Below are 22422 nucleotides of genomic sequence, written 5' to 3'. Positions count from 1 at the left end.
TCGGGCATGAGAGGACTCAGGGAGTCCTGCTCGTCCGGGGTGGGGCTCTCGCACTCCGAGTCGCTGCTGCCGCCGTCGTAGCCTGGACGCACGCACACACACACACACGCACGCACATGGGGAGGTGAGACTGCCAGGTCAGCAGATTGATGACATGGTCGGTGTTGACATTGCGGTCAGTATCGACGCCGCGGTCGTGATTGATGACTGCAGCCACGGTCACTGTTACCATCATCATCATCATCATCGTCGTCATCATCATATCTGTTACCTAGCATGTCGGAGTCCATGCTGCCCTGACTGGAGACCACACTCTGGTGTCGACTGGGCCGCAGCCTCCCGCTGCCTAGGGGAGAAAGCTTGTGTTTACACGCCACCGAGACCACATCCATCAAAACCCAGAGGGAGCGACAAGCTTCACACCAGCCGGCCTGTCAAGCAACCAAACAGACCGGTGGCCAGGGTTCTGTTGAGGCTTGGGGGGCGTGTGGGGCAGTGATGGAGTGGTCTGGGCGGCAGAGAGGTGGAGGAGGGCCTGTTGATTCTTAGGGAGGGAGAGGGAGAGGGAGAGAGAGAGAGAGAGAGAGAGAGAGAGAGAGAGAGAGAGAGGGAGAGGGAGAGGGAGAGAGAGAGAGAGAGAGAGAGAGAGAGAGAGAGAGAGAGAGAGAGATGAGAGAGAGAGGAGAGAGAGAGAGAGAGAGAGAGGGAGAGGGAGAGATAGAGAGAGAGTGAGAGAGAGAGGGGGGAGACAGAGAGGGGGGAGAGAGAGGGGAGAGAGAGAACAGCCTGGGGGTGGAACATGTGGTAAACTTGCAACCTCAGTCGGGGGAGGGGCGGGGCGGGGGGCGGGGGGGGGGGGGGTGAGTGGATGACTCACTCACTCCTCACTGGGTCTCCTCACCGACGCCCGGCAGCGACGCGGTCGCTCGGGTTCAAACGCGCACACGCACGCACACCCGACACACACACACGCGCTCCAGGCGGCACGCCGTCGAGGAGCCGATGATGCCTGAAATCCTATCCCTCCAGTCGCGGGAGAACACGCTAGGTCGCAGCGGGCCACACACGTCGTTGCGAGCCCACACGCACAGCTCAGCCCGGCTCAACAAATCAGTGCATGCACACACAACAGTAATGAGCGGTTATTAGCGTAACTAGCTGCAAAAAAAAATATATATAAAAGAGACCGGCGTGTGAGCAAAATAATGGTTGAATTCCTTCGCTCTGAGAATTAAGCATAATTATAGAAATAACGTCCGCATGAGTAAGTGTGCCCAGTCTCCCTTGAGTCCCCTAATGGCGATGGCGTGCGTAAGTGCCGACTCACTGTGGGTGGTGGACTGCAGCGACTCGGCCAGGCTGACGGCGGAGGGGGTCTTGGGGGGCGAGGTGTGTTCGGGCGGGGGCCTCTCCGTGCTGCCGCCGGGCTGGAGGTGGGGGGCGGCGCCGGCCTGGCTCCTGTCCCCCGCGGCTCCGGCCGCGCCCTGGGGGGGTCGGCCATCCTCCTGGTCGGCCCTGGTCGGGTCCCCGGGCTCCGGGTCCGCGCCGGTGTCTCCGGAGCCGGGTCCAGCCGGCTGCTTGTCCTCTCCCTGCGCCTGGAGGAGAGGGGGTGTACAGGGATAGCAGGGCCACACAAAGCTTTACATTTAATGGGTTTAATGGTCCGAAATATGAATCTATCAAGTGTGCCGAACACAGTTTCATTCTTATACAGGATAAAACGTTCCATCTTCAACTTTTTCTGACGGTAATACTAAGAAAATACATCCGTTGAATTTTAAATACATTGTTTATTGATGACATCCTTGTCGTGTGACGAACCTCACTGTCGTCTCCGTCTTCTCCACATCCGCCTCCCCTTCCGGCCCTTTCCCGGGCGCGCCGTGATTGGCCGGAGCCCTGGCGCCGCCGTCCTCCCCGCCGGGGCAGGGATTGGCGGGTGGCGGCAGGTAGGCCCCCGCCCCCGGGCTGCCTCTCGGAGAGGCGCCGGGCGGCCTGGATCCGGCGGGGGTGCAGCCGGCTGAGGGACACGTAGTGGAAGTTGTCCTGCTCGCCGTTGATCAGGTAGCCCGGGAAAGACATCCTGCGGAACTCCTAGCGGACGACGGGGGGCAGAGTGGTGTTGCGAGCTCTGACTCAAAATGCACCCCCACCTCCACCTCCCCCCCCCGGTTACCTCTTTGAACTTCTCCAGGGACTGCTCGGGCCCGAAGACGAACTGCAGGGGCACGACCTCGCAGTGGCAGCGTGGCCGGCCGCCCGAGCGGAACACGTGGCTCGCCACCTTCTGCAGCGTGTCGGCGCCGATGAGCCGCGAGTGGCGCAGCGCCGACACGATCTCGTCCTCCAGAAGCCAGCGGATCTGACCCCGGGGGGCGGCGGGGAGGGGGGGGGGGGGGGGGAGAAATGGGGGTGGGGGGGGGGGGGAGAGAGAAATGGGGGGGGGGGGGAGAAACAGGGGGGTGGGGGGGGGGACAGAAGTTGGATAAGGAAGCACCTCCTAGGCTGAAACAGGTCCCTGTGGTATCGTTAAGGAAGAGGAAGGGGGGGTGGGGTCTAGGGTGTATTTGGAGGCGTGGCCTCACCTCGTCCATGGTGGCCAGCACGGCTAGTTTGTGGGGGACGGGCAGCTTGGCCAGGGGACCCCCAGAGACCCTGTGAAAAAAAAAAAAAAAAAACCCACGGCAGCCGAGTGAGGACAGACGCAGGGAGCATCACCACCACCACCACCACGCCCCCTACCCTTCCCCTCTCCCCCCACACTCACCCGTCCCACGCCGACCCCCCCTCAGGCCGTCCAGGGTCCCCATCAGCTCCTCGTCGGAGCGGTAGGACGAGGGCTGTCCCGGCGAGCGGTTGAGCGACACGCTGCTCTCCGACGTGTACCTGGAGAGACACAGCCCCGTTAAGCGCTGTCGCCGGGGGAAACAGCCCCCCGCAAACACGCTCGTTCTGGGATGAGAGGGGGAGGGGGGGGGGGGCTGTGCTCCACAGCTTTCCACCCCTTTCCGCTCTCACCTGTTGTGGTGGAAGTCCGAGGCCATGGACTCGATCTCCAGCGGCAGGGTCAGGACGAAGATGTCCAGGGTGACGGAGAGCTCGTTCAGGTCCACCGTCTGGAGCGACTCGGCGTTCTCCAGGCAGGCGATGACCTCGCCTGTGGGGGGGGGGTGATGGGGGGGGCGCGTCGGGGACAACACACGTCGTACCGGGTCACGTGTGGTTCGCGCTCACGCACTCACAAAACAACCTTCCAGCGCTGTGAGGGTGGTCCGGTGTGTGTGCTAGGGGGGCTACTTGTGTGTGTGTGTGTGACTGGGGTAGTGGTGAGGGTATGCTGTTATAGAAGTGTGTGTGAGTGTGTCTGCGTGCCTAAGTATGTAGGTACAGTATCCATGTATGTACGTACGTATGTGTGTGTGTGTGTGTGTGTGTATATGTGTGTGTGTGTACACCCACCCAGGCAGGTGGGCAGGGTCTGCATAGGCCTGGAGCCGTGGCAGCTCTTCATGTTGACGGAGCAGGTGAGGTGGACGAACAGGGGGGGCATCTCTGGCTGGGGCCCCCCGCCCTCGGCCTCCAGCAGGGAGTCGCCGTCCAGGACGCTGAAGGAGTCCTCGTCCTGGTTCACCGTGTCCGAGTCGGAGGCGGACTCCTCGTCGTCCCGCCCCGCCAGCGAGCGCCCGCCCGCCCGCTCCTCGTACTCCACCTCCAGGTCGGTGTCGCTCTCCGTCACGATGCAGCAGCCCGACACGTTCTCTGTGGGCACGGAGCACCCAGAGCGTGAACTCGGGGCGCGGCGGCCGCGGCGGCTGGCTCTACGCTAGCAGGTTTCGCTCGACGGTTGGCGATAAGCTAGTTAAACTCGCTCGTTCAGGTTAGCCGCTTGAGGTAGATAACTATTGAATGGGGCGGCTGACGCTAAGCCTCCCCCTCCTCCTACTTTCGGAGGCGTTTACGAGCGGTTAGGTACGTGAAGGCGTGTGGTTGTGGGTTCAAGGGGTTCTCTCACCGTCCTCAGTGGCGGGCTCTGCCTCCGACACCACCTCCTCACTGGGTCTCCTCTCCTCCTCTCCATCTGAATCCTCCTGACACAGAAAGACAGAGAGAGACACAGAGACAGAGACAGAGAGAGACACAGAGACAGAGACAGAGAGACAGAGACAGAGAGAGTGGGGAAGAATGAGAGTGAGGGAGAGAGTGTGAGAGAAATAGAGTTAGACAAAGAAAGAGAGAGAAAGAAGAGAAAGTGAGAGTGGGAACCGCAGAGAGAAACAGAAATGTGCACCCACCTCTTTTTTCGACGACGGCGGGCAGTAGTAGAAGTAGTGTGGGTTGGAAGGCACCGTCTTGAAAAACTGAGCTCCGATCTCCATGAATTTGTCCTGTCGAAACCACGCAACGAATGAGAACTAATTCACGGATGCACGTGATGAAACAAGCGAGTGTGTGGCACGAGAATTGTCACCGACTAGCTTCGTTTATGTCGTGGGGTTTGGTGGTGGATTCTGGTTGCGGATCGATCGGCAGACTGATCTAATCGTCTGTGATTCCGTTCTTTAAGACTCTTGTCGTTTTCACTGACAGAAAAAAAAGCCAAACCGAACCAACCCCAAGCGTGACAAGGAACAGTTAGCGTGGTCGCGGTGTCCGGGCTTGTTACCTGGATGATTTTGTGCAGGTCCGGGTACACCTCACACTTCTCCTGCGCTTGCAGGAGAGACAGAGGGAACTCTGGGATGCGGGGAGTCCTGGGCTGGTCCCGGGCCAGAGGGGAGGCCGGGGCGGAGGCCCTTCCCCTGGACTCAGCCTCACTGACGTCCTCCATCTCAATACTGGCAGCAGAGGGGACGGGAGGGGGGGTTAACACGGGTTTGTAAGACGAGAACGTTTTAGTCATTTAGCAGACGCTTTTATCCAAAGCGACGTGAAAATAGTTTGCTTTTTGAAAGTTCAGCAGGGGAGCAAGGATCAGAAGTGCCTGGTTCGACAGCCTGACACTACCCACATCTTGGAAAGTAACCACATCTCAGCTAGCAGAGAAGCAATCCAAGTGTGTCGGTATGGCCGTGTGTTCGAGTCCCACCCCCCCCGTGTTCCTCGACAGGTGCGGGCGTTCAGGCCGTACCTGGACGAGGAGGCGAGGGCGGCGCTGTCGTTCCCCTCCTCCTCGGCCTCCCCGAGGACGAAGGTGGCGGGGCTGCTGGCGTGCCTCGGGGCGCCGCCACTCGCTCCCGGGGGTTGGTGACGCTCCCGGAACACCCGGACGTGGCCGCACAGGGTCTGCAGGAAGGCCGTGATGTCGATCTCCTGGAGGGACTCCTCGCAGTAGTCCATGGCGGTGAGGACGTCCTGGGAGCTGATGCCATAGGACTGCTGCAGGCTGCGGTACACACCTGCCGCCCCACACACACACCCACACACACGCGCACACCCACACACACACACACACACACGCGCACACACACACACACACGGTACATCAACTTTGTCTACATCCAATTACCGAAGCTGTAAACTGTGCTTCTTTTCGAAGTCATTACATACACAGGCTCACAGATCCAGAGAGCACAAAGTTCAAGAATATTAGTCAAAATGTATCGTAAAAACACATTTAAATAAAACGTATCACTTGGAGGGAGGGGGAGGTGGTAAAAATACATTTCTATTCATCAAGTGCCAAACGACTGTTTGAGTGATGCTTTCGGTGCAGGGCGCGCACGCATTGTGGGAAAACGGCTGTATGTGCATGACAGCACCTGAGCCGCGCGCGAATGTAAAAGCCATCAGCTTGTCAGGGGGGGAGGCGAACCGCACGGCTTCGGCGTGCGGTTCGCCTCCTAACTGACATTTACAGATGCCGCCCGATGCGGAGCAGAAAGGAGCGATCGGGGGGGGGGGGGGGGGGGGTGACAGCTTAAAAAGACGGCTTTAATTGATTCGCGGGGCCGGGTGCTGGATGACGCAGGTGAGACGGGCTGTCGGGCGGAGAGGCGGAGAGCGGTCGAGCGACGCTATCTTGACGCCTGGTACCCCGGGAGGGGGCGGCGAGAACTCATTACTCCGCCGGCGGCGGGGGGCTGAGGGGAAACCAGCTGTTCGGGCTACGGTCAATAACAGGTCCCTCGTCCACCTGCTGCCGTCTTGAAACTCACCATCTCTCCCCCCTCCCCCCCCCCCCCTCCTCCCCACCCACCTCTGCTGCCGTAAAAACAGCGAGAATTGTAATTGAGCCCTCCCCTGCGTCATTTATGACTTAGCTGGCGCGTTTCCGGGGGAGTTTATTGAAAGGGGGTTGTTAGGAGCGGAGCGGAGGCGGCCGACAGATGCGGGGGGGGGGGGGGGGGGTCACCTCTGACGTAGTTCTGGTGGTAGTGTTCCTGGAGCAGGCTGCAGTAGCTGGCCAGCTCCTTGTGCTTGTGGGCCTGGGAGGTCACGTCTGTACAGGAGGAGGTGCTGTTGCGCTCCTGGGAGAGAGGCCTACGGGAGGAGGGGGGGGGGGGGGGGGGGAAGAACACACACACACACACCACACACACCGTTAAGAGAGAGAGAGAGAGAGGCAGGCCCAAGCCAGGACACCCCTGGAGCAGATCTGTCAGTAAGTGTGCGAGCCACGAGGAGGAGAGCCGATTCGTCGGAGCCGAAACTACCAAAGGGACCCAAGCCCTGTTTTGACCCTCGACTCCCTCATGCACGCGTCTCCTCCACAAAACACACCGCTTCAGCCCAGAGTCGCGTTCCCCCAGCTTTGTTAATAAACAAACACGCTGTCCCCAATCCGTGTGATGCGGTGGAACGCCTTCAGGGGGGGGGACTGCAAGGACAGCACACAAACCAAGCTTGTGGTGAAAAGCATGCGTTTCAAGCTGGGATATCGGCTAGCACTTGAAGCAAACAATCCTCCGACGTGTCGAAAGCCCAATATTATTTATGGGGCTGGGAGTCGGTGCTCACATCAAGCCTTGAGGTCCTTGCGCACCGAGGCCTGCCTTTGCTTATCCATAAAACAACGCTATTTGAAACTGTCATTTATCTGTCAGCAGAGGTATATCAAGCCCCACTATAAAACGATCTTGGCTGCAAAGCATCGACGTGTGTCACAGCGTACAAAACCAGGACCATCAAGGAATCAGTTTGACCAGGACATGCAATCATCTTTAGTAGAGTTTTGATTTTAGTTTCAATCCCACAACACAAAGTCGGTGAATGTTGTCACACCCGTCTGTATCTGCCAGCAGACTAACAGTGTCGGGGGGGGGGGAGGGGTCTCCACAAAAGATTTAAAATAAAATGTGAATTTCGATTTTGACTTTCTCTTTAGTGAAGCGAGTCATTCAAAGCCAGGTTCAGTTCCCGCAGTGTGAGTGTGTTTCTCAAACGAAACACGTGGAGCTCTGAGGTAACCTTTTCTCCCCCAAACCCCCGATGGAGACAGCTGTCCGTTCTGGAGGCAGATACATCGTTCCTATGGCAACACAAACCCCGGAGGAGAGGGGGGGGGGGGGGTTAAAGACAACGAAAGAAGCCGGCCCAAACCTCCACCCTGGTCAGACACCACTCAATCAGTCATTCCCGGTGTGCAGCAGAGCAGAGTCTTTTCTGAGTTCTATGCTCCTTTCACCCCCACCACCCACCCCGCCCAGGCCCCCCACCCCGCCCAGGCCCCCACAGCTCCAGCCCAGGGGGGGGGGGGGGGGAGGAGAAGAGCTGAGAGGCAGGAAGCAGCGGGCAATGCTACCTGAACTTCATCTGCTGATACATCGCCCAGGAGTCAGCATCTTGAGGTCTATTCCCACCCAAGGAAGACAACCAGAGATGCACACGTTAGCAAGGGGGGGTCTTTACACAACCATAGCATGCCTGGCAGGCCCACTGCCAGAAAGCTTCCGGCACATTCCGAATCCGAATGACGGACGTTTTCGCATACTCGTGGGAAAGCGTTTGGACTTGCTGTGGGCCCTCCCCCGCCACTAGGGGGCAGCGTTGGGTACCTGAAGAAGATGTCTCGGGGCTGGCGGTTGGAGAGGGGGTGCACGAGCTGCTCCTTCAGGGAGTCCAGGGAGCAGTTGTACACGTAGACGGGGCAGCGCGGCCGGGCGGGGTCACCCGAGCTCTGCCTGCCGAAGGTGATGTGGAAGTCCCTCTTGTGGGGCTCAAAGAACAGCACCCCATCCCTCTCCTCCAACACTAGGGAGAGAGAGAAAGAGTGTGTGTGTGTGGGGGTAGGTGGTTGGGGGGGATGAGCGAGCAAGCAATGAGAGTTCAAAGTGTATACAGTGTGTGTGCATGTAGACCCTCCAGGAGGCCTCGTCCCCCAACCTGTACCCGCAGACCCGTTCTCGATCTCCGGGTCCCCGGTCTCCCAGCTGCCCTGCTCCTCCCTGGAGCTCTCGCCGGGGCTCCTCGCCGGGCCGTCTGACCCGGGGGAGAGCGGGGGCGACGCGGCCCCGCCGCCGGAGCCCCTCCCGGGCCCGTCTTCGCCCCTCTCCAGCCCGTCGGTGGAGCCCGGGAGACCGTCGGCCTGCGGCTTGTGGCTGGGCGTGATGGCGTCGTCCTCCGGCACGGCGCCACCATGAAGCTCCGAGTCCAGGCCAGAGGATATCAACATCAGCACGTCTTGGAGAAGGAGAAAACAAACCTTTGGTACTAGCTGTGGAAATACCCACCCCCCCCCCCCCCCCCCCCCCCACACACACACACACAGGCATTAAGAGCCTCGTCGATTATATCCACCGAGGAATTCCAAACCGGAGGGAGGGGGATGGGGGGGGGGGGGGGGTATTATTTTGGAGGCAGCGTACCGGTGAAGGTGGCGGGGAGGAAGGTGAGGAGGATCTGCTGGGAGCTGTTGTACTTGGCGTAGCATTTCCACTGAGGCGTGGAGTAGTCTCTGTGGCCTGGGTCTGGCTCCTCGTCCACCAGGTCGGCGTTACTGAAGCTCTGGCAGGGACGACACACACACGCACAGCAGGCAAGACACACGCAGAGGTTTTTTCCCAGTGCTGAACGATGACTTAAGCCTGTGTGATGCGGCCAGGGGCAATTTCAGGGGTTGCAGTCCCCCTGTGACATAAGCTTGGACCCCCTTGTGGCCCCCCTAAATTTAGAGTCTGAATAATCATAAACATGGTATTTTGCCTGTTAAGGCCTTCAACGAAGTTAAGAAAACGATATGGCAACAATAATGTGAATGTATCTGTCCCCTCTGACAATACAACTTCCCCCCAACTTGACACCTCCCCCCCTCAGGGTCTAGAACCTTCCCTGGCTGTGCCTGGTAGGGAGCTGTACCTGTAAGGTGCTAGTGGAGCCCGTGACCTCCTTGCTGCTACCCACAGTGTGGAGAGACGTCCCCAGATCCTGCCTGTCCGGAGGACTCAGCCACTCCTCTGTGGGGACAACACAACAGGTCAGTCTGGAGTTAGCTAGAGAGTTAGCTGGAGTTAGCTAGAGAGTTAGCTGGAGTTAGCTAGAGAGTTAGCTGGAGTTAGCTAGAGAGTTAGCTGGAGTTAGCTAGAGAGCTGGAGTTAGCTAGAGAGTTGGCTGGAGTTAGGAAGAGAGTTAGCTGGAGTTAGCTAGAGAGTTAGCTGGAGTTAGCTAGAGAGTTAGCTGGAGTTAGCTAGAGAGTTAGCTGGAGTTAGCTAGAGAGTTAGCTGGAGTTAGCTAGAGAGCTGGAGTTAGCTAGAGAGTTGGCTGGAGTTAGGAAGAGAGTTAGCTGGAGTTAGCTAGAGAGTTAGCTGGAGTTAGCTAGAGAGTTAGCTGGAGTTAGCTAGAGAGTTAGCTGGAGTTAGCTAGAGAGCTGGAGTTAGCTAGAGAGCTGGAGTTAGCTAGAGAGTTGGCTGGAGTTAGGAAGAGAGTTAGCTGGAGTTAGCTAGAGAGTTAGCTGGAGTTAGCTAGAGAGTTAGCTGGAGTTAGCTAGTCAGCTAACCCTGTTACACAAGCAGGCAAGTCCGAGCGACCCACCCTTGAGGACGGGGAGAGAGAAAGGGGCGACGTGGCCTTCCCGCTCCCGCCGGAGGATGTGGTGCATGAAGGCGGCGTGGTCGCCGTCAGCCAGGGGGATCTCCCTGTCGCTCAGCTCCTGTTGCAGGCTGCCGTGGAACAGGCCCAGCAGCAGCTCGTTAGGCAGGCAGGGGGCGTCCTGGTGCTCCTCTACCCCCTCCACTGCAACGGTAAACGGGGGAGAAAGGTTGTCAATCCACCGGAATCCATTCCCCCTAATCAAGCGAGTCATCCAGGCCTGGATGATGTTATTTTAAGGGTCAAAAGGTCACCTTTGCCGAGGGTGAGGAAGAAGATTTCGATCTGCTGGCACTTTGGAAGCAGCTGGATGAGGTCGAACTGAAAGGGCACTGTGTGGATGCAGTCGTCCAGGGCGGGGCTTTCTCCTGCGGCACAACCAGTTAAGAGCATCGGTCTGACTCACTGACCCACGTCACCAAACAAAACATATCTATCCTGCGCCTTTAAGCAACCAACCGGAAGAGTTGGAGGTTTCTAAACGGTCCATGTGGCGGGGGGTAGAGTAGCAGGGCAAAAGGGTGGTGTGGATGTTACGGGTTGGTGTGTTGGCGATGAGGGGCTAGTGTAGGGGGTGTGTTGAACCCACCTCCCAGGTCTTTGGCCACGGGGCTGGGGTAAACCTGCTCCTTGTTCTGGCAGAGCTGACTGAGGTACTCAAAGGTCAGCATGGTGGACATGCAGGTCAAGTCCCGGGGAAAGATCTGTCGACAAAGCAGTCCCGCTAATATCTATCAACGCAGAGATACGTACTGCACTGACCTCCGTCAGTGTTTTATGTACATTTGTATTATTATTATTCTGTATTATTAATCTTTTTAATTACATTTGTATTATTATTATTATATATATATATATATATATCTCCATCTATATATCTATCTATATCTATGTATATACAGTACCAGTCAAAAGTTTGGACACATTTTCCTTGAAGATGTGTCCAAATTTTAGACTTGCACCAAAAGTTTGGACACATTTTCCCAACTTTTGACTGGTACTGTATATATATAGATATTTTATTGAGTACAGTGGGTCTTACTGACCGCTTGGGGGATCTCCTGGAAGGCCAGGCCCTTGAAGTGCCTGTGTTGGTCCAGGCCGCTCATCACCGTGCCGCTCTGCGGCTCCACCCAGCACTCCGTCACCAGGTTGAGCTCCGTGTCGGCGTCGATGGCCTCCACCTCCGTGTCGTTGTCGTCGTCGGTGGAGAAGCTAGAGTCGCGCGGGGACAGCGGGTGAGAAGGACTGAGGAGACGGACTGAGGAGACGGACTGAGGAGACGGACTGAGGAGACGGACTGAGGAGACGGACTGAGGAGACGGACTGAGGAGAAGGACTGAGGAGAAGGACTGAGGAGACGGACTGAGGAGACGGACTGAGGAGACGGACTGAGGAGAAGGATTGAGGAGACGGACTGAGGAGACGGACTGAGGAGACGGACTGAGGAGACGGACTGAGGAGACGGACTGAGGAGACGGCCTGAGGAGGTCGAGGAGACGGCGTAGGGGGACTCGCCGCGGATGTCGTCGTTTCACTGTTTTGTGTGGGATCTTGTGTGTTTTTTTGTTTTTTTTATGTTTTTAAAATGCCGTCGACTTGCTAGGGGCTGGACATGAAAGGTTAGCCTGTGTGGCTACATCGGGCACATTTACATGATGGACCCAAGGTGTTGTGTGAATGTTGAATGTCCATTCTTCAATAAAACAGACATTTAGAAGTGTAAAGTATTTCCTGGTTTTGCAACCTTACCTGTCTTTGGTCGAGGTAGAGTGAGGGGGGAAGAGTATGTACTGTACAATACAGGTGGGACTGCCTCTTTCCTCGGCTAAGGGCACGTCCTGGAGTAACATGGATAATAATTGAATTCAGGAGAGAGAAAAAAAAGAAAAAAAAGGTTTAGCCACAAATGATGTACTGTGTCATGGTGATAAAACACTATGGTTAACGGTCAGTCAGAAAGGTCCGAAACAGTCCAAATTCAACCTCTGTGCTTAATGGGTAGAGTGGCCTAGAGTGCAGTAGTCTGGTAAATATTAGCTGTTCCTTGGCAGCAGCCATGTTGTTTCACCTTCATTGGCAGCTCCATCACCATGTTGACAATGCCCTCCCCGCTGGCAGCGAAGTGAAAGCCATCCGACAGACGGATCCTGGGCAAACACGTAGACACACTCTCAGGCAACGCTTTCATATGCCGTCAAGCGGCTGTCTCTGTTTATCTACTCAGGAACCCAAGCCAACTCTGTTGCCAATTACTTATTCATGAACACTGCAGCTGGTTGTGGGGGGGGGGAACACGCTAATTATTTAAGCACTAACGGCGTAACATTGAATAATGAGGAACCGAATTCCTAATCAAAACTTGCTATATCGTTTTGGCTTAACCCTCGTTTTAATGGCGGTTCAATAAATGAATCCTCAGTGGAGTGCTCAGGGCCGCGACACTCATAACAGATGTTTGGCCGCCCGTTAACGCTGCGGGAACGGCGGGCAAGTGCGCGGGGGGGCGCTTTGGCGGCGGCGAGGAACTCACTCGGAAAGCATGGACAGGATGTGAGCCACGGCCTGCTGGTGGACGGCCGCCCCGGGGGCGTTCTGGACCGTCCACACCCAGCGGCGGTGCAGGAAGTAGCGGGAGAGCGAGGCCAGGGTGGACGAGGCGGTGCGGTTGGCCGCCACGCTGAGGGGGGCCGACATGCTGGCGGGCTGGGTGAAGTTCTCCATGTTGAGGATGAAGGGGGTGCGGAAATCGGAGGGGAGCTTCTCGTACCTGAAGGGGGGGAGGGAGGGGGGGAAAAACGTCAGCGAAAAACGTCTCATCGGAGGAATTCTTTTGGTCGAAAAACAAACAATGCCCTCGCGCGTGTTTGCCGTGCGCGGACCGAATGAGCAGCTTCTCCAGGGGCTTGTTGAGGACCACCACGCACGGCCGGTCGGACAGGGCGGGCTTGGGGGCGGGAAGAGGAGGCGACTTGGAGGGCGACGGGTGGCCCAGGATCTTCCTCTTGGTCCTGGGCGTGGCCTCCTTGCTCTGGACGCGGTGGGGGAAGCGCAGCTTCAGGATCTGCTCCCGGAGATCGTCCACGATCTGTGGGAAGACGAAGGGCGCCGACCGAATGGGTTGCATCACAGAGAAAAAATACAATAAACAAATCATTCATTGGGAGCTGACAGGCTAGTCAGGCTGGTGGGTTGTTGGGTCGATTCCCCCCGTACCTTGTTCCTGGTGTGGGCCAGCGTGCCGATGGGGAACCCCAGACGCAGCACCATGCAGGGGGCTTTGGATATGAGACGCACCAGGTAGAAGGAGTTGGGCGGTTGCTCGGAGCCACTGCGGAACGACAACGGCGCGTTAGCGCCTCGTAACCAACCTCCCCACCACACTTCCCAAGATTCCCGGCTTCCCCACCTGTATATGAGCTTGACGTAGGAGTAGCCCTCGACCAGCACAAAGCTGCTCCAGTCTCTCAGCAGGGAGGTCAGGGCGGAGTGGGAGATGCGGCACTGGATGGTGCTGAAGCGCCCGTTACTCCCAGCTGTGTGGAGGTGCTTGGGTACAGGCCTGTGGAGATGACGACATCATGACAACGACTCGGGGAGAAACCAAACTGGTTCACTGAAGTGGCCATTTTTTTGGGCCGCTTTTGTTTCTTTTCCACCACATTCAAATGTTCTGACGCTGTGGCGTAAAAGGCCTCACATGTCATGCTCCAGGATGATGGCGATGCGGTGCATGTGCAGCCATCTCTGCCAGAAGTTGGCGTCCATGGAGAGGATGGGCTTCCAGTAGGAGGCGAACTGGGACTGGGAGGAGTCCTTGGAGCCACCGTGCTGCAGAGAGAGCACCTGGGGGGGGGGGGGGGGGGGGAGCACAGTGAGACCAGGTGACAAGTGCTGGCAGGCAGGCTGAAGGTGGTTAAGCGGGGTTAGGGTTGGATGCAGGGTCAGGCCGACGGTACGTACGGGGGTGGTGGACCCGGGGGGGATGTAGAAGAGGGGGACCCCGTTCTTGGTGCTCTCGGGGATGGTGTAGTTCTCGGGGAGGGTGTTGAACGACTGCAGGTGGACCAGCATTTGGTCGGTCTGGTTGATGCTGTGGCGTGGGCGCGGAGAGGGGGGAGAAATGCAGGAGAGGATTGATCAGATGAGAAAAGCGCAGTGTTCAAACTGTGTCTGAGGGCCTGGGGGGCTGCCCAAGGTGTGTGTGTGTGTGTGTGTGTGGGGGGGGGGGGGGGTCATGCATACGACACCTTTTAAAATCAAACTCTATAAACACAAGGCCATGTATAGTGTCCTGGCTCATGACTGTTGGCTAATAGTCCATAACAAAGAACCAGGCAGACCTCTGCAGAGTGTTCCAGAAGCGCCGGATGACGGCGGTGCGGTACGGGCTGGTGATGGGCTTCCTCTGGGTGCAGCTGATGTCGTGCAGGATGTCGTAGCTGCCCTCCATGGTCACCTCCACCCGGGTGGTGCGCTTGGCCGGGTCCAGGGGCCAGGAGGCGACGGCCAGGTACTCGATGCGCATGTTGTGCTTCCACAGGAGAACCAGCTTCACCTCCAGCTGAGCGCCACCTGTGGTGAAGACCGACCCAAAAAAAGGTCGTACGAAACGGGAGACGGGATCGTGTATCTTGCGGGGGGAAGACAGGGTTGGGGCGTTTGGCGGGACCGTACCTTTGGTGAGGTTGATTTCTCGGATGGTGTAGCCCTCTCGGAGCCGGACGGACACCACGCTGACCAGGTGGGCGTGCACTTCCTTCTCCGTGTGCTTCTTCCTGCGCATCACCAGCGCCGGGTTCCCATTGGCTGACACCAGGTGCTCGTTAAAGAGCTTGTGGTCGGACACTGGAACACAGCGCGTACGCCCTGGTGAATACTCGGGCGTCAGTTCCCTTTGAAAAGCTGGCATGGCTGTCCCCAAAAACCTTTCCCCTCGAACCAAAATAGTACTTTCACATCACATTTGCTGGGAAATGTACTCCCACCTGTTATCGGTCTGAACATCAATCATTTTCATTTTGTGCTGCACTACAAAAATACATAAAGGAAAGGAGCTATGTCACTCAAACCAGTACCATTATATGGGCTGTACACATCTAAAGGCAAAGAAGACTAAATTAAACAAAAATACTTTGCAGTCTGAAGACCTGTCCAACCGGCTATTACGTCTGGCACTTTCGACATAACATGTAATCAACCTTTTCAAAAAGAAACCACTGACTGACTGGGCAAGGCAAGGCTCAAACAAGAGGTGGGCTTCTTTGTGAAGCTACTTTTTGTCTGAGCATTTGTTCAGCAAAAAGCCCAGGTAATTGGCCTGTCCTTAAGCAATCCTCCTTCTGTTTGTGAGAATGACGCACAGGCAGCTCAAACAGCTTTGCACTCATAAAGCAAAAAGAGCAATGCAATTTGTGGTGGTATGACATTCAAAAAACGTCCAATAATAATACCCAGCAACCACGCCAAACATGTTTTCTGCAATGCCGAAATGGCTCTTACTGCAGTAGTACTCTGGGTTCATGGACTCGTTGGTTTTCAGGAAGGAGTAGGTGAGGAAGGCCTTGTGGTAGGTGTTCATGTCCTGGCTGGCCGGGTCTGGCTCGAGACAGCTGGACATGTAGGAGCCAAACGTGGCCAGCGACATGAACTTCATCAGCTCCACGTTGGGGATGTACCCGAAGCTGCAGTCGTAGGAGTAGGCTCCGCCCACCTGAGGGGGGGAGGCACGGGGGAAAATGCAGCGGATCAAACGAAGGATTGATGGCCGAACTTTGACGGCGAGACGGTCCACTCATGCCTGTGCTTGCTGACTGGAGATTGACCAGCCACATGTAAGCCTGAGAGTACGGCCCTGCTATCTCTGTACCTGCACAAAGGAGCAGGAGATGGTTCCACTCTTCAGCTGGTTGAGGAGGGTCTCGCACACGGCTACGTCAGGCACACTGGTCACTCCGTCCGTGATTATGATTATACCTGCCCGAAAAGGCGACGGAAAAAGCGATTAAGCCCCCCCCCGACACTTCCGAATAGCGAGGCGGCGCGACATTTATCACACAGTTCACCGATTGACCCCGTCTCGATTGGGACGGTGAAGATATACAGTACTGCGGAAGAAGAAGAAAAAGTACGACGACAAATTGAAGAGATCGAGCGAGCCCACCTGCGCTGGAGTTGGGCGGAAGCAGCTGGAGGGCCAGGATGCCCTGACGCACCATGCTGACCAGCCCTACGTCGGCCGTCACCATGGAGACCCCCTGCTTCTTCTGCGGCTGCTCCTCGACGACGACCTCGCCCACGAGCCCCGGGCTGGGTACAGAAGACTGGAGGGAGGAAGGAGCACCGTGACTGACACGTCAGAACCCAGGAGAGGGTGACGAGGGTGCAGGAGGGGGGGGGGAGACGTCTCGTCGGAGGGACGAGCGGGGGGGCAGGTGAATGCGCGAGGGGGCAGGTGAACGTGCGTGGGCCTTGCCTGGCCGTGTTGCAGTTGGAGGACCTCGGCTATGTTGTTCTCCACCGCCCGGAGCTGTTGATAGATCTGCTGCAGGAACTGGTCCAAGTCGGTCCGGTCCAGCTGACAACCCTGTACCAGCACCTACACAACAAAATAAATATATAAGCCCGTACACTCCACACTTCAGTGTGGTTTCTTTTCCCGTTTCGGACTCTTAACACGGGTACGGGCACTTGTCTCCAGGAGAAAATGGTTCAAGCTTATCTTACTGTGCAATGTAAGTACATTGGTATACAGGACAGTAGCACGAATGCTGTACGCACCTGGTGTGAACTGAGCCCGATGATGGAGGAATACGCGAGGATGGTGATGAAGATCTCCGGCTGGAAAACGAGATCTGTACCGGGAACGTGGAAGGGTCGGACAAGGCCGGCTAAGCACCGTGACAGGGCGTGGAAGACTTCATCGAAGATCATCTCCCCTGTGCTGTCGTCCTGCGAACCAAAAGACAAGACGGCGTATGTTATGCATCTTCCTGCCACATTTATTTCCTTGTCTGAGGGAGTCAGGGAGTCAGATGGCTGAGCGGTTAGGGAATCGGGCTATTAATCAGAAGGTTGCCGGTTCGATTCCTGGCCGTGTAAAATGACGTTGTGTCCTTGGGCAAGGCACTTCACCCTACTTGCCTCGGGGAAACGTCCCTGTACTTACTGTAAGTCGCTCTGGATAAGAGCGTCTGCTGAATGACTAAATGTAAATGTAATGTCAACTTACATGGCGAATAAAACCCATTCTGATTCTGATTACAGGTGTAGAAACGGCCATGCAAGCATCATTTAAAGGATGAGTACATGACTACATCTTGGCAGTCAACCAAAATAGCCATCCCATTCGGGGGTGATATTTGTCACAGGACTGTGAAAAAGGGATCGTGGTCATTCACCAAGGTATACCCTTCGCAGTCCACACAGTGAAAACGTTAAAATACCACTTGAAAAACATCCATACACTGGAGCTGTGGTAGCGTTGTTAAAGAAGTATCCAATCTTACCACGATGCGAGTGGAGGGGCTGAGGTCCAGTTCGATGATGAAGCGGTACCTCCGGGCCAGGAAGGAGACCCGGGTGGAGGGCACCAGCAGGTAAGGGAGGGTGGAGGGAGCAGAATCTGCCAGCCATCCCTTGGGCAAGATGCTGAGCACGTCCAGCTCATTCTCTGAGTTTAACTACGTATGATGAAAGAACGTATTGGTGAATTGTACTAAAAAAACCACCAATGTGTTTAAATAACATGGCTTGAATCATGTATCACAGACTTACCAGTTCAGACTTTGATGCCGGCCAGATGACTTGATTGAGTTTGCAGAGGAACCAGGCTAGACGCACATTTCTGGAGATGCGGTACTCTTCCTTCATCAGCAGGTAAACTTGGCCTGCCTCCTCCACCTCATAGAAAGTCAAGAGTCAAAATCATCTCAGTCATAGGGTATCGTATTGAAGAATACCTACGAGGTAACTCCACAGGGTTTACATACACTGCACATGGTGAGATAGGAGCATTTGCCTTCAATGTCTGTCTTTGGGACCTGCCTGCACTTTACCTCTAAGGCCAGCTTAAATCTGATCAAACTAATATACTGTTGATGTTTCTCTTTCAACAGGGGAAGTATCATGCTCAAAAGTCTAGTTCATGCTAGACAGTTACTTTCATGTTTATACTGAAAGGCACTTTTCCAATCTACTGTATATCCATAATTCCGTGATGAGCACAGCATATATTTAAGGGTAGTATGAAAGCTATGACATCTACAACCCCGAGAAACCAAAATCAACTCACTGCATAAGCCATGTGACGCAACCTGACACTGCACAATCCTTTTCCTGGCTTGAGCTACGACCACAGACCAAAATAAACATAGCCTGTTATTCTGTGCGAATCCCTCATAAAGCATGTCACAAGCGCATGTTATCGTTGAACTGCTGTCTGTAGAGCTAACTAGCTAACCAGCTCACGAAACTGCCGTTGCATCGGCAGGAAGCATTGACAGGTCAACTAGCTAGTCAATAGGCAAAACTCGTGCACATTCAACAATGTGATTTGCTGCTAACCTCATTGTCCTGTCTCTCTGCCATGCTTTGTATGGCATAACTTGCACTTTCGATCCAGGCTCCGAGTGTATCTGCAGTATTTGGTTATGAAATACGCCACGTTAATTCGGTTTTCATTAGGGATGTGTGGTTCGGCGCTTCGTTGTTGCTGTATTTTGTTTACTATTTCTTGAGACCCGGAAGCGTCTTCGTGTTGCGTCTTCGTTTCTCAGCCGGTTGAACACTAGCTCGGTTTGCGTCCCACGATACTGGCACTGAGTGTTGTGTATCAACGGACCAGTCTATTAATACTTATTTGCATGCATTTTGTGTTCATTAAATGAACACGTAATAGCTACGTATTAATTACAAATTACATTAAACCTAAAATCGTTTTCTTATGGATACGTCAAAGTATGTGGAACAAAAATTGCTATTCCCTTTGCTCAGACAAGCGACTACTGTAAGCCTCGTTTGGTTTACTTCCGAGATCATCATTTAGCTAGCTAGCTAGTTGCTGGCTAACAATATCTGTCGGTTTACGTTGGTTAACTCATAGAGAAAAGTGGATAATAATAATAATGCAGGTGAGTGCCACTCGATTATCTAGGCTATACCTAGCTAACCTTTTATATACATATGTATATTGTCATAATAACGTTACTGAGTCATTTTAGTTCTGCTTTACGGTGCATGCAGCTAGATTAGCAACTGTATGGTAGGCTTGCTGTTAACTAATATTCTTGATAGCCAGAAAGCTACTGTACGTATGTGATCTTTATTTGATTACTTTTATTCTTTTCCGTCAAGCAACGGGAAGAAAAGCAACTGGAAGCATCGGTGGAGTCACTTATTTCTCGCGTTGCACATCTGAAAAATGCTTTACACAATTTCATTTATAAACTGGAAAATGAGTACGATCGTTTGACATGGTAAGAGTACTTGTACATATCTGGTACTGACATCCCACTGCTGTTTACTTAACAGAAACATACAATTACAAAAGCTTCAATTATAATGTTTTGTCTATCGTGCAGGCCCTCGGTGTTGGACAACTTTGCCTTGTTGTCCGGCCAATTAAACACCATCAACAAACTGTTGAGGAATGAAAAGACTCCTTCATTCCGCAACCAGGTTATAATACCTCTCCTGCTGTCTCCAGACAGGGACGAGGAACTAGCAGTAAGTATCTATATTGTGGAAGAGGGTGGCCATTTCGTATTTCCATCTCTTGCACCTGTGGTTTTCCACAAGGGCCTTTTAACTCGAGCCATTCTCTGCTGCCAATGTACAGAAACTGACAGAGCAACGCGTCCCAGTGTTCAGCCATGAGATAGTGCCGGACCACCTACGGACCAAGCCCGACCCGGAGGTGGAGGAGCAGGAGAAGCAGTTGAGTGCAGAGGCCGCCCGGATCGGCCCCGAACTTGCTCAGGTAACCTTTTCATTGGTGATCGTGGGATTGTCGGGTCAGGAGAGATGTAGCAGACGTTGCTCCTTTTTATTGGGATGAAACGATGTCAGTCCTCTCCTTTGGTCCGAACATAACTCTGTAGAGACTTACTTTCACCCCTCAATAGAAACAAATCCAGACTTTGAATAAGCTCTGTTCAAATCTGCTGGAGAAGCTGAACAACCCTCGCGACGACAGAGACGCCGAGAGTGCAGGTAAACCGTCGGCGGAAAGGGTTTCTAAGTAGCCCGGTGTAAACACGGGGAACAAACGTTTATGCTCTGTACCTCCTGTGCCCTCCCTTAGCGATACGACAGAACAAACCATCTTTCAACCCCGCTGACACCAACGCCCTGGTGGCCGCTGTGGGCTTTGGGAAGGGCCTGTCGAAATGCAGGCCCCCGGGACCTGTGGCCCCTGGGCACCCCGGACAAGGGGCCATGATGACAGGTGGCCCCACCTTACAGCAGGTCACTATTGGGGGTGCTCCAGGGCAGGCTGGTATGGGAGGACCCCCACCCCAGCAACAAGGACAGCCAGGTATGCAGACTCGGTTAGACGTGGCTGTATGAAATGTATTTAAACAACTCTCTAAGGAATGTTTTGTTTGTTTGTTTCCAAACAGGAAAAATGCCCAGCAGCATCAAGACCAATATCAAGTCAGCCTCGGGTTCAATGCATCCCTATAACCGATAAAATTATTCACGGTGGACGAGATCATGTTCTGATATCATTTAAACATTGATTAAAAGCCATTCAAGTATTATGTGTCATTTGTCTTTAAAACGAATAAACAATAGCTTATTATGTGATTGTTAATGTTATCTTCACTTAAATTGTTTATATATATACAGTACTGTGCATAAGTCTTGGGCACCCAAGATTTTTTACACAAATAATGTCTTATACTGTATTTCTTCAATTAAATGCTACAGCTTTTCTTGAATTACATGTTTCAATGAGGGCGGTGTGTACACGAGGGCAGCTTTTATTATTATTATTTAATTCGTAATTAAGAACAACACAGGAATTGCGCAATGCAGTTTATTAATTAGTAGGCGACATCTCTGGTATCTCGTCGGTGAGGAGGCAGATGAGGATACTAATAGTGATGCAGAAAGTTTTGTACCGTACCTATTTGTAGTTAAAATAAATTAGAATTATAGTAAATCTAAATTTAATGTTGCTCCATTTTTTCGTTTAAGTGTATCAGATTTTAACCCTCGTGCTGCCTTCGGGTCACATGACCCAAAGGTTCATAACGAACCATCGTTGTGTTTACCCAATTTTACCCAATACAAAAACAAATTAAAATAATTTTCTTTTAACCTTTGCAATGTGGGGGGTCTGAGACAGCCCAACGGTTAAAAGAAAATGCTTCACTTTGTCTTTGTATGCGGTAAATCTGTCGCAATACGACGGTGGGTCACAATGACTGATGGGTCAGAATGACCCGAAGATAACACAAGGGTTAAGGCAACGTTTAATCAAAGAAATATATGTAATATAATTTTTTATTTGTGCAGCAGTATAAAAGTGCAATTTTGCCAACGGTTTTGTTAAATTTTTTAATTTCATTATTTCTTAATGAAATTAAATATATATGAGTTGATTTTCAAACACTAGTGCATAGTGCCTGTGATAAAATTGGTGGCACACACACACAGATTCCTGGTATTATATATAGGGCACAGTGCCCGCGATGATGTCGGACACACAGATTTCTGGAATTATAGATAGTGCAGTGCCCCTGATGCAGCTTCTGTTGACATTTCCTCTCAATGGTTTTGGTACCTATATTTCTCAGATCACAATTTACATTTTAGTCATTTAGCAGACGCTCTTATCCAGAGCGACTTACAGTAAGTACAGGGACATTCCTCCGAGGCAAGTAGGGTGAAGTGCCTTGCCCAAGGACACAACGTAATTTCGCCTGGCAGGGAATCGAACTGGCAACCTTCTGATTACTAGCAACCCAGGGGACTTGAAGGCCCGATTCACAATGAAATAGGACTCAGACATTTAGCGTTAACATAAATTGTCCTTTAATAACAGATGTCAGGGTAAGGGTAGTGGGACACACTTTAAATCAGGATTCTTCCCGTCCGGGGTCTGTTGGCCTTCATGGGATGTGGTCCTGTGGGGGTTAAAAGCAGAGCGAGAGGTCAGTCTTTTTCCAGCGAGTCTCTTTGCTGAACAACGCTCCTCCAGGGTTGTCTCTCTGGTCCTTTGTCTCCCTGTACGGCCTTTGGCTGGCTCCCTTTATGCCCTCCCCTGATCACCTGATGGGCTGCAGGTGTGACCAGTGCCATGTGCCAAGTGGCTGCAGCATTTCAACAGGCAGATAGACTCCTTCTATCACCTCCCCTAATTTAAGCCTATGGGCCTGCCTTCTGTGCCGG

At 53.8% G+C, this 22422-nt stretch overlaps 2 protein-coding genes across 2 annotated transcripts in view; one reads left to right on the top strand and one right to left on the bottom strand.

The window, feature by feature from the left end:
- The window catches only part of szt2 (SZT2 subunit of KICSTOR complex), a 45299-nt gene extending 26538 nt beyond the window's left edge, over positions 1-18761 (bottom strand). Inside the window, exons 1-41 of the mRNA XM_062452236.1 lie at positions 18589-18761; positions 17800-17925; positions 17532-17705; positions 16804-16974; positions 16499-16621; positions 16187-16346; positions 15893-15999; positions 15526-15736; positions 14701-14871; positions 14367-14598; positions 13987-14116; positions 13724-13869; positions 13433-13585; positions 13240-13354; positions 12906-13111; positions 12557-12793; positions 12095-12173; positions 11776-11864; positions 11070-11238; positions 10613-10727; positions 10278-10391; positions 9967-10167; positions 9295-9392; positions 8805-8943; positions 8323-8619; positions 7995-8190; positions 7742-7789; positions 6353-6480; positions 5129-5396; positions 4664-4835; positions 4293-4385; positions 4013-4088; positions 3460-3759; positions 3019-3157; positions 2743-2886; positions 2586-2655; positions 2177-2362; positions 1822-2094; positions 1328-1595; positions 272-346; positions 7-82 (exon numbers count right to left, since the gene is read on the bottom strand). Coding sequence (XP_062308220.1) covers positions 7-82; positions 272-346; positions 1328-1595; positions 1822-2094; positions 2177-2362; positions 2586-2655; positions 2743-2886; positions 3019-3157; positions 3460-3759; positions 4013-4088; positions 4293-4385; positions 4664-4835; positions 5129-5396; positions 6353-6480; positions 7742-7789; positions 7995-8190; positions 8323-8619; positions 8805-8943; positions 9295-9392; positions 9967-10167; positions 10278-10391; positions 10613-10727; positions 11070-11238; positions 11776-11864; positions 12095-12173; positions 12557-12793; positions 12906-13111; positions 13240-13354; positions 13433-13585; positions 13724-13869; positions 13987-14116; positions 14367-14598; positions 14701-14871; positions 15526-15736; positions 15893-15999; positions 16187-16346; positions 16499-16621; positions 16804-16974; positions 17532-17705; positions 17800-17925; positions 18589-18612 — 6299 coding nt within the window. The 5' untranslated portion in view covers positions 18613-18761. The remainder of the gene's footprint in view (positions 1-6; positions 83-271; positions 347-1327; positions 1596-1821; positions 2095-2176; positions 2363-2585; positions 2656-2742; positions 2887-3018; positions 3158-3459; positions 3760-4012; positions 4089-4292; positions 4386-4663; positions 4836-5128; positions 5397-6352; positions 6481-7741; positions 7790-7994; positions 8191-8322; positions 8620-8804; positions 8944-9294; positions 9393-9966; positions 10168-10277; positions 10392-10612; positions 10728-11069; positions 11239-11775; positions 11865-12094; positions 12174-12556; positions 12794-12905; positions 13112-13239; positions 13355-13432; positions 13586-13723; positions 13870-13986; positions 14117-14366; positions 14599-14700; positions 14872-15525; positions 15737-15892; positions 16000-16186; positions 16347-16498; positions 16622-16803; positions 16975-17531; positions 17706-17799; positions 17926-18588) is intronic.
- Positions 18762-18880: 119 nt separating this feature from the next.
- On the top strand, positions 18881-20832 carry med8 (mediator complex subunit 8). The gene is made up of 7 exons (XM_062452380.1): positions 18881-19154; positions 19378-19499; positions 19605-19749; positions 19862-20002; positions 20148-20235; positions 20327-20560; positions 20646-20832. Exons 1-7 carry the CDS (start codon positions 19149-19151, stop codon positions 20714-20716), a joined length of 807 nt encoding a protein of 268 aa, XP_062308364.1. The 5' UTR covers positions 18881-19148; the 3' UTR covers positions 20717-20832.
- The last annotated feature ends 1590 nt before the right edge of the window (positions 20833-22422 follow it).

The sequence above is a fragment of the Osmerus eperlanus genome, chromosome 26 (genome assembly GCF_963692335.1).
Source record: "Osmerus eperlanus chromosome 26, fOsmEpe2.1, whole genome shotgun sequence".
In the NCBI taxonomy this organism is placed as follows: domain Eukaryota; kingdom Metazoa; phylum Chordata; class Actinopteri; order Osmeriformes; family Osmeridae; genus Osmerus; species Osmerus eperlanus.
Note: the sequence above shows the minus strand (reverse complement) of the source record. Positions and strands in the feature narration are given on the sequence as shown.

Bases quoted from the DNA above. Each gene is read 5' to 3' on its own strand.
- med8 (XM_062452380.1), top strand. The intron at 19,750-19,861 runs GTAAGTATCTAT...GCCAATGTACAG, and splicing joins ACAGGGACGAGGAACTAGCA to AAACTGACAGAGCAACGCGT. The intron at 20,003-20,147 runs GTAACCTTTTCA...ACCCCTCAATAG, and splicing joins TCGGCCCCGAACTTGCTCAG to AAACAAATCCAGACTTTGAA.